We start from the raw sequence: 14057 nt of genomic DNA on the forward strand, positions 1-14057 counted from the left end.
AATCGAAATCACAAGTTTACAAGAGTCTAATTAACACTGTTAAGTCACGAGCTTGATTAAGTTTAAGAGCTTCGTGCATTTCCACTAGTCCGGGAGCTGCCGAACTCGCTACTGACTTCAAGGTCACAATAGTGCCGGGTCACTCGCTATATGGGCCCGACACTTGTTATTTCTTGCTCATGACCGTGTCAAGACGGCATGAGAACCCGCTACCAAACCGACCAATCTGAAAAATTGGCGACTAACTGCTTTCTGTTGGCGCGCTTTTAAGCCAATGGGAAAATTCGCTGGGACAGCCATGCTGTCGACGTCACCTCCAAGCGGAAACAAAGGAAGACGCCATCGTTTCATCATCCGATTCTACAACGTGCTCTTGTACTGAATGCCTCGTGTATTAAAACCGCTTTGCTATATATTAAATTCTCTAGTGAACTAATACAAAAGCTTGTGCTAATTTATCCTCAATATTTAGTCAGTAAATTAAGGCTGCTATTTATTGAGTATAAAAAAATGGTCATTCGCGTGTAATTAATAAGTAAATTAATTTTCGTGAACGTAACCACTACCGACCACGTGTCGACATTTCATATCCCGAGTAGAATTCTGGCTAATGAAGATGAGTTTAGAGCCAGTCACTAGCTCAGCATTACTAGCAGATTTAGCTAATAACGAGCTCACCGTTGGCTAATTTTTGTTTCAAGAATATTTTTAGCTCACCGATATCTCGTGAGTGAACAATATTTATTATTTACAGATGGCGCTGTACAAGAATGAAATCTTGACTCACCATTGCCTCACAGCTAGCTCAGAATAATTATTTATAGATGGCGTCGTTTTCAAGTCAAAAGACGACTCACTACAAACTGATAGCTGACCATTAGGGTGTCCGTTATTTACCAAATTAGATTTTTTTACTTGGGTATGATATAAATCATATATTTGTGATCTAAAAATAATAAAAAAAAATAAAAAAGTTTATTCTAATGCCGTTTAACCATGCCTAAGTAATGATACATTCTCATTTCAGTACAATGAGAAAAATGTAATTACTTGCTTAAAAATGAGTGCACAGTAATGACTAACACATATTTTCGTCGGAAATTTCCCGCTCTTCAAAAAAGGTCTCTTATGTTTTTTTCGTGAATCCAACTGTTTAAGAAGTATTGAAGGTCAAAGTTAGATTTGTTTAAAAAAATTTGCGTTTTTGTTTGAAATTTTATAACTCTCTAACACCTAGACATAAAATTAAGCGCTGTAATTTTTCTTGTAGGAAATTTATTGCTCTTCAAAAAAGGTATCCAATATTTAAGCTCGAAAGAAAAGAAATTTTTAATATCATCAGAGCAAAATTTTGTGTTGGTTTGTGAAACTTTTCTTTCAACTTAAAGCTTAAATATTTCTCAAACGGTTGAGTTTATCAAAAAAATTGAAGAATCCTTTTTTGTAGAGCGGTAAATTTCCGACGAAAAGCTGTTAAAAGCCTACGTAAATATTCGGTTGCTGGAGAATTATAGAATTTTAATCGAAAAACATTTATTTTTGAATCTATCAACTTTGAGCTTCGATATCACTTAAATGGTTGGATTTAGGGAAAAAGTGTTGGATACCTTTTTTGAAAAGCAATAAATTTCCTACAAGAAAGTTTACAGCGCTTAATTTTATGTCTAGGTGTTAGAGAGTTATAAAATTTCAAACAAAAACGCAAATTTTTTTAAACAAATCTAATTTTGACCTTCAATATCTCTTAAACAGTTGGATTCACGAAAAAAAACATAAGAGACCTTTTTTAAAGAACGGGAAATTTCCTACAAAAATGTGTACTAGTCATTACTGTGCACTCATTTTTAAGCAAGTAATTACATTTTTCTCATTGTACTGAAATGAGAATATATCATTACTTAGGCAGGGTTAAACGGCATTAGAATAAACTTTTTTATTTTTTTTTATTATTTTTAGATCACAAATATATGATTTATATCATACCCAAGTAAAAAAATCTAATTTGGTAAATAATGGACACCCTACTGACCATTGTCTATGATTTACAAATGGCGCTATGTATAAATGTAACACTGACTAATCATTACCTCAAAGCTGGTTCAAAATGATTATTTATAGATAGAAAAGTTTTCAATTCAAAAGATGGCTAACTGTAAACTCATGGCTGGTCACTACTTATTATTTACGGATGGTGCTATAAAAAACAGAATTTACTGATTTGTTATTGGTTTTTATCTAGATAATACTTATTGTTCTAGACAGAAAAAAAGGATTTCTTGACGCAGAAAATTTTCACTTGTCCTAGGAAAAATTTTACATCATGAAATGAAAATGAAAATTTTCTGGGAGTGAGAAAAACCTTTTTGGGACAAAAAATTTTTTTTAATCTCACGAAATTTTACGATCCATTATTTAGAAGGTAAAATAATATTGTAACCAATTTATACTCAGCTTAATAAGCATCAACTTAGTAAATAACAATAAATCAACCTAATCTTAAATAAGTATAGACGACGCCACATAAAAATGTAATTGGAACTCATCAGTATCTCATGGTTATCCAACGAAAATTGGTTACAGATGGAGCTGTACAAAAACTGAAATTTACCTCATCAGTATCTTATAGTTGTTTAGTGACTATTAGTTACAGGTAGCACTGTATAAAACATATATGGATCATCAAATTGTAGTCGATTCCAACGAGCAGTAGCAGCCCAGTGGATAACACGCGAGATTCATCATCCCAAAGATCCGGGTTCAACTCCCGTCACCGCCCAACTGGACATCACGATTAATTCGATGATAATAAATATAAACTCATAAAAAAATTAATCTAAATACAAATTGTAAAGCCAGTGTAATAAGAAAAAAAAAAAAAAAAAATTTTTTTTCAATTTTCGAGTCATCATGAACTCATACTTTTTAGCTAACCACTGGCTACTTTCCATATCTTGTCATTAGCTCATTTTTTTTAGCTAGCGATTAGCTATTTATCATTGCACACTTACTACCTCATTGTTTTAACCTAGCTATTGGATATATGTTTGAATTTATCCACTGGCTTGTTTTGATCAGTCAGCCATCGGCTAAGATGGCGTTACATAGTAAGGTTATGGCTGGCCAATTCTATTAGGCAGTGATGAGGTATAACTAAAATCTGTTAGCTACGGGCTTGCCACCTATGAGTTTTAATTCTACTCGGGACGTGATTCTTTTTCAGTATTGCCGCATTTGCTCTCGCGTATATTTTATTGTTGAATTCGCTATCAATAATTATAATTATATGTAAAAAGTGTAAATAAATAGTTAATTTATTTTCTATAAAACGTGTATAATTTTTAGTTGTTAAAATTACCATCACCTACACCAGATCCTCTAGATTAATTTGCTCATTTTACAAATACTTAATTCGCTTTACAAGTCAAAATAGTGTAATTTCACTAATAATATTTCTATATCATTAATTTGCTTTCTTTCTTTAATTATTAATTGATTACCTTGAGTAAAGATTATATTTAGTAATATCACCATTCGGCTCCAGAGGTGGAAGCCACGATATAAATAGTGCTTGTGGTGAACTCACAACAACTTTTATATCTGCTGGACTTCCTGGTACTATAATAATAATTTTTATTTCAATTAAAATTATGTCGATCAATTAGAATGTAGTTTTTTTTTTTTTTTATTTACCATCTTCCTTTGTACGACAGTACATAATTCTTGATGGAACACCTTCCCCAACTCTAGTGTATGCTAATACTTGTATACTGTAGTTTGTATACTTTCTGAGTCCCGCTAACGTCATAGTCATACTTCCCGTCTTTCGAATTTCCATTTCATCGATACCAAGCCATGAGTCTGATAATACTGGTTCATAATTAACTTTATATCCTTGGATATTTCCATTTGTAAAAGCAGCTGGAGGTGATTTCCAAGATATTTGTAAAGATTGTGATGTGAGGGAAGCACAGCGAATGTCCTCAGGTGGTTTACTAGGTACTAAAAATATTAGATTTTCGTAATCAATTGTGTTTTGCTTAAAATAAATTAATCACGATAAACATACCGTCTTCTAAAGTTTGTGTGGGTAATGGTTCAGATAAAGGTCCTGATCCGACTTGATTATAAGCTTGAATAACGATAGTATATCTTGTATAAGGTCGTAATGCAGTTAAACGTAATTCACCGGCTCCATCTTCACCATCACCGAGGACTGATGTAAAATTATATGATGGATTTCCACCACTGTTATATAATATAAACTTTTATTAAACCAGGAAAGAAAACAGATATGATTATGTATGAACCAATTGAATCAAAAATCTATTTAGCTCTAAGATTCGGTGAAACGCATCAATTGTTGCAAGAGCTGTCTTAACCGGTTGATTCATTTAAGAGGTATCGTTGGTGAAAGAAATGATAAAATAGTATATTGCATAGTTAGGATACTAAGATAGTCTTTATGTGGCGAGGGTAATGTTTTCAGCACGAGTCGTAGGGTCACATACACGAGCCAAATGGATCAACCATTGAACCCGAATTAATCTTTCACGAGATTTTGCTGTCAAAATAATTTCAAAAAAGTTTTTTTTTTTCTAATAAACTCAAAAATTGCAAAACTGATTGACTCGAAGTACTTTTTAGCGTTAAAGGCTGAACAACCGTTTCCGATGTCACCTCAAACCTGAAAAACCGTTGATTAATTTAATAGATATCGCACGGAAAAAAAAACTTCAAAAATCAGTATTTGAAATTATAACCCAAAACCTAGATGTCAATATAGGGAATTTTAACATTCCGAACAATAAATTTTATAATACGTGTCATAAATTTTTAATGCTTAAGTTTAGACTTTTAATGATCAAATATTAATTTTTTCTGCATATACAATAAATTTAAAAATTTGATCTATAAATTGACGTTTAAATTAGAAATTAAAGAATTGCTATTTGGAATGATAGTCTTTACTGATCACTTTATCATTATATTACTAATCATCTCGGAATTTATATAGTTTATTGTTTTCTGTGTGGCAATTAAAAATTTGAAAAGTAACAGTTTACTTCATTTTTCCCGGATAACGTATGCAATTAATTATATGTCCTAAAAGTCATATTGGCCCTCCGTTTTTAGAGTCTTTGATGATTACTAATTTATTGCTATCTGCTCGTTAGTTTAAATAATATTATCAACAAAATTTTCGAAAAATTACACTTTATCTTGATAGTGTCTATTACTTTTTTTTTTAAAAACATTGAATTAAACAAACATAATCATGAGCAAAACTTTAAAAAACGATCCTCATTGATAATTTTCAGTTTCTCGAATTCTTGAACATTAATACGAAACCTGATTTTTTTCGAGCTCGACGAGCTCTTTGAGCTTGAAAACAGCGAAAAGTTTCGGGGATGGCCCGTAGGGTCAACCGGTTTCCAGATTTTTATTTTTTTTATTTTCTTCAAGATAGCTATTGTATAAACTATTTTATAATATCATTTCTATAATTATACAAAATGATGAATAATTATAGAAATGATATTAAATCAACTGATATCTAATTGTAGACAACAATTTATATTAAATCTTATATAGTTATATATGAATTTTTTTTCAACGGGTTGACTTATTATTTTTTACAATATTTGATGACTTTTTTATTACCTGGATTCTCTAAATCCAACATTGAAACCTTGAATTTCACCATGTCGTAACTCTGGTAACGGTGGTGACCATGATACAATAATTTCTGTTGGGGATATAGGTCTTGCAGCAATGTTAATGGGAGGTCCTGCAGGTCTTTGAGGTTCTGTTTTAACAACAAGCTCTGTTGATGGAGCAGATCGACCAGCAGGGCCTTCAGCAATAACTCGTATTGTGTATCTTGTAGCTGGTTTCAGATCATCTATTAATGCGGCATATGGTAGAGGAGGTCCAGAAAGTTCTTGCTGTTGCCACATACCCCCTTCACCTTCTTTATACTGAAGAATATATTTCGAAACATCACTAGTGTCTTGAGCTTTGTGTTGCCACTTGACATTAATACTCCGTGGTGCGATCATCGCAGTTTCTAAACCATGAGGTGGGCGTGGAGGTTCTACAAGAAAAATAAGGCAATCTTATATATATAAATATACCAGTAATAAGTTTTATGGCATTGAAAATTATTAGCTTCATTAAGTTAAATAAACCTTGTACAAGGAGTTGTACTAATTGTTGATCTCTTCCATATAAATTACTTGCTTGACAGAAATAAGCACCACTGTCAGATGCTTCTGTTGACGAAATTTGTAATTGACCTTCTACGCCGTCAGGAGTGATTTCTGTTTTTGTTGTTACCCTTTTAAAAAATAAAAAATAGTTGATTGTATTTGTAAGGAATTGACAATTATATTATGGTTACCTATAATTTGTAGAAGGGTTCAATTCAATCTTCCCGCCTTTTAGCCAAGTTACTGTTACAGGCTTATCGCCATGAACTTCACAGTGAAGTGTCGCGGTGTCACCTTTTTTAACCGTTACAAGTCTTGACGGTGCAGCGAAATAGGGTGAAGCTGAAAATTTGATTTGATAAGTTTTTGTAAGATCTAATCAATTATAACTATAGTTTTATCATAATTAATTTTGCTTACAGTTAACTCGTAGCTGTACTACTTTGCCAATACCCGTACCAATTCCATTACTTGCTTGACAAAGGTAATATCCTTCTCTGTCTTCTTTTACGTGTTGAAGTACTAATGTACCGTTACTTAAAAGTTTTATATACGAACTTTCCCGTAATTCTTCATACTCTCCCGATTTGCCTCCTAAATTTTATGTAAAAAAGGCTTATATTGCCAGATAAAAACGAAAACGAATATATTTTAAGTATAAAAATAAATCACCTGTGCCTTTTTTCCAAATAATAATAGGTGTTGGCACACCTTGAGCTTGACAATGTAATGCAACATGTCGATTCCTTTCGACACTAGTATCCATTGGTTCAACAACCCAATGTGGTGGTACTATAAATTAAGAATTATGTACATTTAAATGTAATCGATATTGAATTATTAACAGAGGATTGTAATTGTCATAAGAAAGTCATCTTTTTTTCGACCGGACGAATGCCTGACGTTATCTAGAAGCGATACGAAATAATTTTACAAATTGACTCGAAAAATAGTAAATCATTTGATGAACGATGTCTTTATACATTTTAAGATTTTAATTTATAAAAATTATGTCAATTAGCAATACTATTTGTCTATTTTTATTTAATTATTAATGCCAAAGTTTAAATTGAAAACCCGAACGTAAGTGTATATGGAATTAAATAAATTGTTTTTTATTTCAAAACAAAAATTAGCAAAATGAGTTAAAATTAGATGAAAAATGTTCAATTAGATTAAATTGAATCACACGTGGGACGTATCGCAAAAAAAATTAATTTGACCATAAAAAAACTTCGTTTTTCTAAATAAGCTAATAAAATAATCACCATCAACCATAGTTGAATCTTTATAGAATAACTGAAATATCACTGAATTTCTGATAAATGTTTAAAAATATACCTAAGATATAATCAAAACACAATACATTTCATATCATTCTATTTATAACGGTTTGTCACTATATATTAATTAGAATTTAAGTCGTAAAGTTGTTATGTCATCAGAAAAAATTATTTATCTGATTTTGTTGATTAAATAACTATTTTTAAGGATGTTGTTATACTTCAATTGAGAAATACATCTTGATTTAAAAGGTTATTTTATTGAAAATTATCGAGAAAATCTTTTATTTTCTGAAGATGTGATTAATGTTTTTCAAAAAAGCTTTTTTTTATTACTCATACGGTATGAGTACTATTTTGGTGAACGTCTTTTTGTTCAACAAGCTGTTTGCATTTCCAACTGTAACTTCGAATTTTGCATATTTAATACGGTGATTTGCGTGTGGCAATCGCTTTCCGCACGTGGATTATCGGGTAATACAAGCAAGCGTTGTATTGCGCGTATTACATTCTTTTCAATACTTTGTTGAGATATTTCCCTGATGACACATTTATAATCCTTTTCAAATGTGTTGCTAATATACTCGAATTTATTGGATTGTTGACCTCTGATAATTATAAGAGTCATATTAATTAACAGGATCAGAAGACATCATCAATATAGATATCATTTTCATTAATGTATTTTTTCTTTGTTGGTTAAAAAAATTGTGAATGACATGACGGTAATTGTTTTTCCTTTTAAAAAAAATTCTTATTAAATATCATACTTAGAAACAATCTCGTATTGAATTATTATATAAGTTATCATATATTTCTCAATTTTATAAGGCAATTAATTTTATTTAGTTATTATTTTTTTTTGTTATACGTCCTACGTAGATTTAATAATATTTCATTGAATAAAGGTTATGTAAAGGTGGTTTGGGTTCTACTTTTACAGTTGTGATAAAAACGCTGCATAAGCGAAAATACTGTGAATAGGATATCAACGTATTACGAAATGGCTATGCGTCACGTTCAAGACGCAAGTGGTGTATTTAAATTACTCGCTTGTATATTACTTGGCGTGAACGAGCCGTACAATCGCGTGAGGCATTGAATACTAGGAATTTTGAATAGTAACAAAAAAGGAATAAGGTTTTGGCGGGTTATACCGCTGGCCACATAATATAAATAAAGCCGGTAAGAGATTCCGTAAAGAAGCCGAAAAAATTAATGTACTCGCTTCTAACGTCTAGTCCGATATACACGAATAAGAAAAATTAATATAAGTATACGTACTACTAGCCTACAGTAGATGATACTGCAAAGTGCGGACAAAGCTAGTGTTATTATTACTATTAGTATTATTATTATTACTATCAACATTATTGAATCATTCACAATAGATCGCACAGAAAAGTTTGATTATAATGATTTACATTGCCAAGTATTTACAAACTTAATTAATGTAACAAGTAATTTTCTAAACGCGCACGTTTGTCCACACTTTTTACAGAAAAGTATAACAAGGAAAAATAACGTTAAAACAGTTGATAATAATGAAAAAGTTAGATAAAAAAGAGTACAAAGTTTTACAAAAAAAGTTTTAAGAAGTATACATGAGCTATGAAATGGTTGCATTCGTGCAATAAATAAATATCAGCTCCATCGTCCAGTGTCCAGGAGATAGCCATATCGCAAGGGTTGAAGATATAAATATCTTTGAGCATTCACTTTTAATAATAGTCATGCAGTTTGTATTACAAAATGATGAAGAGTTGGAATATCTAATATTAATAGATTCATGCAAAAAATATATTTCATTTGTATTTAATATATGCACATGACAAAAGTATTCATTCGTTTTTTCCTTCTTTTTTCTTTTCATAAATAAGAGAATATACCACAAAAATTAAGGATAGTGCAACTGTTACCTTTATTATTTGGTCAAGTCAAGCAAACCTCGAGGGATCGACGAGATATCGACGCATTCCCAGAGAGCCAAAGCAACGTAAATGTAATACACACTGTGTCTTAGGTCAAGGAATTTCAAAGGAAAATACAAGACTATAGTTAGCAATTTCAAATGATTTGTGGAATTATTTATAAACTAATGATGACTAGGAATTCTCGCCAGGCTTCAAGATTTCCTGATCTATACATTTGGATCCAAATTTTTATTTAATTCTGTAAAATTATAGCACTGGCGAAAACTTCAGTAAGTAAGTGTCTACAAATGATAGTGTATTGTTTACAATCGGAGTATAATCGAAGATTCGATTGAGTTCATTATTATTTGATTTAAAAGATTAATTATTTTTACATCAGTATAGAAGAGGACTCGTTCTCATATTTAATGTATTCAATTTTCTACTTTTTTTTTATTTTATGAATTTGATTTCCGTAACAAATATAATTGTTATTTCGATTAGATTTAATTTATATTCGATAAAATTGACTAGAAACTATTGAAGTTACTCGAGTTAAATATAATGTAAAGTGTTGGAAATTTGTTACTAGGACTAGGGTCGCCGATCAGCTAGTTACCTTTTACCTGAAGCTTGGCCGTGTACCTGACTTCAGCGGCGGGGTTCGCGGCAACACAGGTATAGTCGCCTGAATGCTCAGCTGCCAAGTTCGACAAACTGAGAAGACTGGAATAGGAGTCTAGCTGGGAGATACTAGTATCGGACAAAGCTTTTGGTGATAACTGAAAAGGACTATGACCATCTTTGAGCCAGGATATAGTGAGGGGTTGATCACCTGCCGCGACCCCGCACACCGTCCGGGTCCGCATCCCCTCCGAGAGTCCCTCTTGGAAGTTAAATGGCTCAATTATAGGGGGTACTGGAAAAGGTCAAGAGAGAAGAAAGAACCATACGTGAGAGTGAGAAAAAGATGATTTAAAAAAAACGCAACGAACAATATATAGATATAAATATAAATAAATAAGTATACACATACATACATATATAAATGTATATATATATATATATATGTGTACATATATATATATATATATATATGTGTGTACATATATATATATATATATATATATATATATATATATATATATATATATATATACCTCTACACTTATGCATGTAAACAAATTAGATGTATATATATATACATACATATATATATATATATATATATATATATATATATATATATATGTATATATATATATATAATATTATATTCAGGTATATGCATTATGGGATAGTAGTAGTACGTACATGTACTTACAATAGAAAAAAATATTTATAATTACAATATTTATGAATATATATACAATATAAAGACAATAACGTAGTAATTGAGAGAAGAGACAGAGATAACGTGAAAGGCTGGCCCCGCCATAGATATGCACCTGCCGCCCTTCATTTCAGTTCAGACAATAAATTATTTATTTTATCATCACATTCATTCAAATTTTAACATCATACACTTGACGCAACAGCGTGCATATTACCGTGGCATTCATTAAACTTTTCGATTGTCGACAATGACTTGAAATTTGTTGTCTTTATTTGATGAACGTATTTGATCAAATATTAATGATGAAAAAGATTTAGTGCGTGCGAATCTAGATCCTTTCCTAAAAAAGTAAAAAATAAAGACATCGTTTCCAATCGAATAATTTCATATATAATAAAATTTTTTTAAAAAGGATTACGGAAGCTTTCACGATAGGTTTCATGCAATGGGAAAAATATGAATGCCAGAGCTTAGACGACTAACAATTTTTACAAATTTTATTTTACACCCTGTGCTCTGTACCACTGACCAAAATTATACAAAAATATCTCTATTTTCTTCCTTTATAATAATAATTCTGAATTTGCTATACTAATATTTTCAAATAATAAATTATTTTCGGTCAGTGTTCGCAGATAAATTTCATTAAATGAATGTAAAAAATGAGACGCAACAAGCCTGCACTCTCACAAATGGGCGGTCAGGGCACCCTTAGGCTTATTTTGGGGCCTAGAGGGAGGATTACCATGAACCACAAGTTGCTGCATGTGTGATACCTCGGCAGCCGGATTAGAGGCAACACAAGAATAATTCCCATTGTGATCTGGAGATAAACTTTCAATCATCAGTATGCTATTAAACTGATCGACATTGGTGATGGAGACCCGCTCAGAGGGTCCTAAAGAGCGGCCATCTTTTAGCCAGCTGATTCTGACTGGCTGATCACCTCTTGTAACTGAACAAGTAAAACTGGTACGTTCTCCAAGATGAAGATCACGATCCGCCGTGAATGGGCTAATTTTTGGGGGAACTGAAAAGCAACAACATTAACGAGTGAGCAGTTACGACATTATTATACCTGATCAACAGGTACACCAGCCTCTGGGATTTCGGATTCCTAAAAATAATTTATTTTCTGTTCATTAAGATAAAAAGATTATTATCAAGCTATCCCTACGTATTGATTGTGATGTCCATTGATGAATTTAAATTAATGACCTGTAGAATCTCAATTAATGGATTTCTAGATAATAAAGACGCCTTACCAATTACTGTGACATCTCCAGATCTTCTAGCACTATGTCCTTGCTTATTTCTTGCCCAGCAAGTATAAGTTCCGGTATCCGACTCTTTTTGTACGCTGGATACGACTAAAGTACCATCAGGCAAAACTTTCTGTCGTAGATTATCAGGCAGTTCACGCCCACTTCGCTCCCATTTTATTTCTTCAATTGGATAACCAGCAACTGGGCACTTTAAACGTAGCGTTTCACCAGCAACTGCTGTGACTTTTGGGATAGTTCTGATGTAAGGCAAACCTGATGTAAATAAAGTATACCTTATTTAACGTTATTTAAACGAGATAATTTCAATTGTTGTTTTTTCAATTGACATACCATAAACATTAAGACGTGCTGCATGAGTGACTTTTCCAGCTCGGTTTTCAGCTGTGCAGGAATATTCTCCACCGTCCTCTACCATAACTTGACTTATATTCACATGTGAAATCACATCGCCATGGACGGTTACGTATTGTCCAATAACAAACCTGTGAATAATTTATTGAATTTCGGTTTCAATACTTTCAATTTTTATAAATCGTTAAACATGTTACAAAGATCAATTTTTATTTGCATATAAGATACATTTGCAAATTTGTCAATCAACTCTATATTTTGTTCAATTTGAAAACTGGACAAGACATAATAGACATTTATGTACAATTAAGCATGAAAAAAATATGTTCCTTTGTTAAATATGTCAAGTTGCTGCATAAGCAGGTGCGAATGCAGCAACTACGCTCGTCAGATGTCCCTCGCATTGCACATACGACGTACGCTGTATTTTTTTTAAGACTTGCTAAGGAAGTTTGATTTGAGAGGAATATTCTATCTTTATACAACATATAACAGAGGAATACAATAGGTATCATTTACCTCGTAATTGTTGGTAAATGGAATCCGTCTAATGCCCAACTCACTTGGGGCGTCGGATTCCCAGCTGCTGAACATTTTAGTGAAACTGCTGGCCCCGGTTGAAGTGTTTGCTCGATAAAGGAATACAGAAGAACTGGTGGTGCATCTGCAACAAATTTAATAGAAGAAATTTAATTGTTTTTTAATGGTTAAGTATTTGCGTTGAGAGAAAATTGAGTGCTCCAATTGTTAAGTGTATTGATATGGACTGGCAATCGGTAAAAATAGACCTGGAAAATCAATTTTTCAATTGAATGTCGATTTCAAGTAGAACTTGATTTATATGTTTTGTTTTTTAATTCAGTTTCACCTTTATCGATTTATTTATGGATTACATTTAAATCAATAATTAGTGTAGCATCAGTTTTTCAAGATTTTAATCAATACAAAGCAATATTTTGTTCTGCCCTACGGCCGGAAAGTGGCAACTTTTGGACCGCTGCCCTGAACGAAGTTGCAACTTTCCGGCTTCGTCGAGCAGAAAAATAGTATACGCATCTTGGCCAGTAAAAAAAAAAGCCTCAGACCACATGTTTGTCAGCCTCGGCTTTGCCTTGGCCAACAATATGTGCTTACATGTGCTCTGAGAATTTTCTTATTTTACTGGCCTAGGTATGTAATATACTATATTTTAGTTTATTTTTGAATCACATGTGTGCGGATAAAAAACAGGGTGATACGAGCTTACAGAATGATTATTCTCTCTACACGGAAAAAATGTTGTCTCGAAACCTACCAATTTTTATTATGCTGTCGACCAAACTTGAAACAGAAAGTGAAGCATCCAAAAATTTATTGTGATCTTATAAAAAATTATTATGCCGTATCACAATTATTATAATGTATGAAAGTGATTGTTATTAAAGCTTATTGATAAGTTTCTCGGGCGTAGTAAATAGTGTAATACAGCATAATGATTTTTCTTATGAGCATAATAATTTTTTGAATGCTTAACTTCCTGTTTCAAGTTTAGTCGTAATAAAAATACATAATAAGAATTGGTAGGTTTCGAGCCGACATTTTTCTCCGTGTATCACTTTTTGTCTCGAGTGAATCATGGTCGCTCCCTGATTTGTGTATTATTTTTATAGCAATAGTATATTACACACCTAGAACAGTAA

General features: G+C 32.0%; 1 protein-coding gene across 6 annotated transcripts in view; it reads right to left on the reverse strand.

Annotated features, from left to right (window-relative positions):
• Nucleotides 1-14057, reverse strand: part of LOC130678311 (cell adhesion molecule Dscam2) — a 235765-nt gene that overhangs the window by 23988 nt on the left and 197720 nt on the right. For 3 of the 6 annotated variants that reach the window (XM_057485474.1, XM_057485472.1, XM_057485475.1), the window contains exons 8-19: nucleotides 12898-13042; nucleotides 12358-12509; nucleotides 12007-12279; nucleotides 10025-10324; nucleotides 6882-7001; nucleotides 6630-6803; nucleotides 6401-6551; nucleotides 6189-6337; nucleotides 5662-6094; nucleotides 4067-4245; nucleotides 3691-3999; nucleotides 3498-3615 (exon numbers count right to left, since the gene is read on the reverse strand). In XM_057485474.1, coding sequence (XP_057341457.1) covers nucleotides 3498-3615; nucleotides 3691-3999; nucleotides 4067-4245; nucleotides 5662-6094; nucleotides 6189-6337; nucleotides 6401-6551; nucleotides 6630-6803; nucleotides 6882-7001; nucleotides 10025-10324; nucleotides 12007-12279; nucleotides 12358-12509; nucleotides 12898-13042 — 2503 coding nt within the window. Of the gene's footprint in view, nucleotides 1-3497; nucleotides 3616-3690; nucleotides 4000-4066; nucleotides 4246-5661; nucleotides 6095-6188; nucleotides 6338-6400; nucleotides 6552-6629; nucleotides 6804-6881; nucleotides 7002-10024; nucleotides 10325-11486; nucleotides 11859-12006; nucleotides 12280-12357; nucleotides 12510-12897; nucleotides 13043-14057 lie in introns of those variants that run through there. The other 3 variants (XM_057485477.1, XM_057485473.1, XM_057485476.1) reach the window with 3 other exon arrangements.

Source organism: Microplitis mediator, chromosome 1, assembly GCF_029852145.1.
Source record: "Microplitis mediator isolate UGA2020A chromosome 1, iyMicMedi2.1, whole genome shotgun sequence".
Taxonomy (NCBI): Eukaryota; Metazoa; Arthropoda; class Insecta; order Hymenoptera; family Braconidae; genus Microplitis; species Microplitis mediator.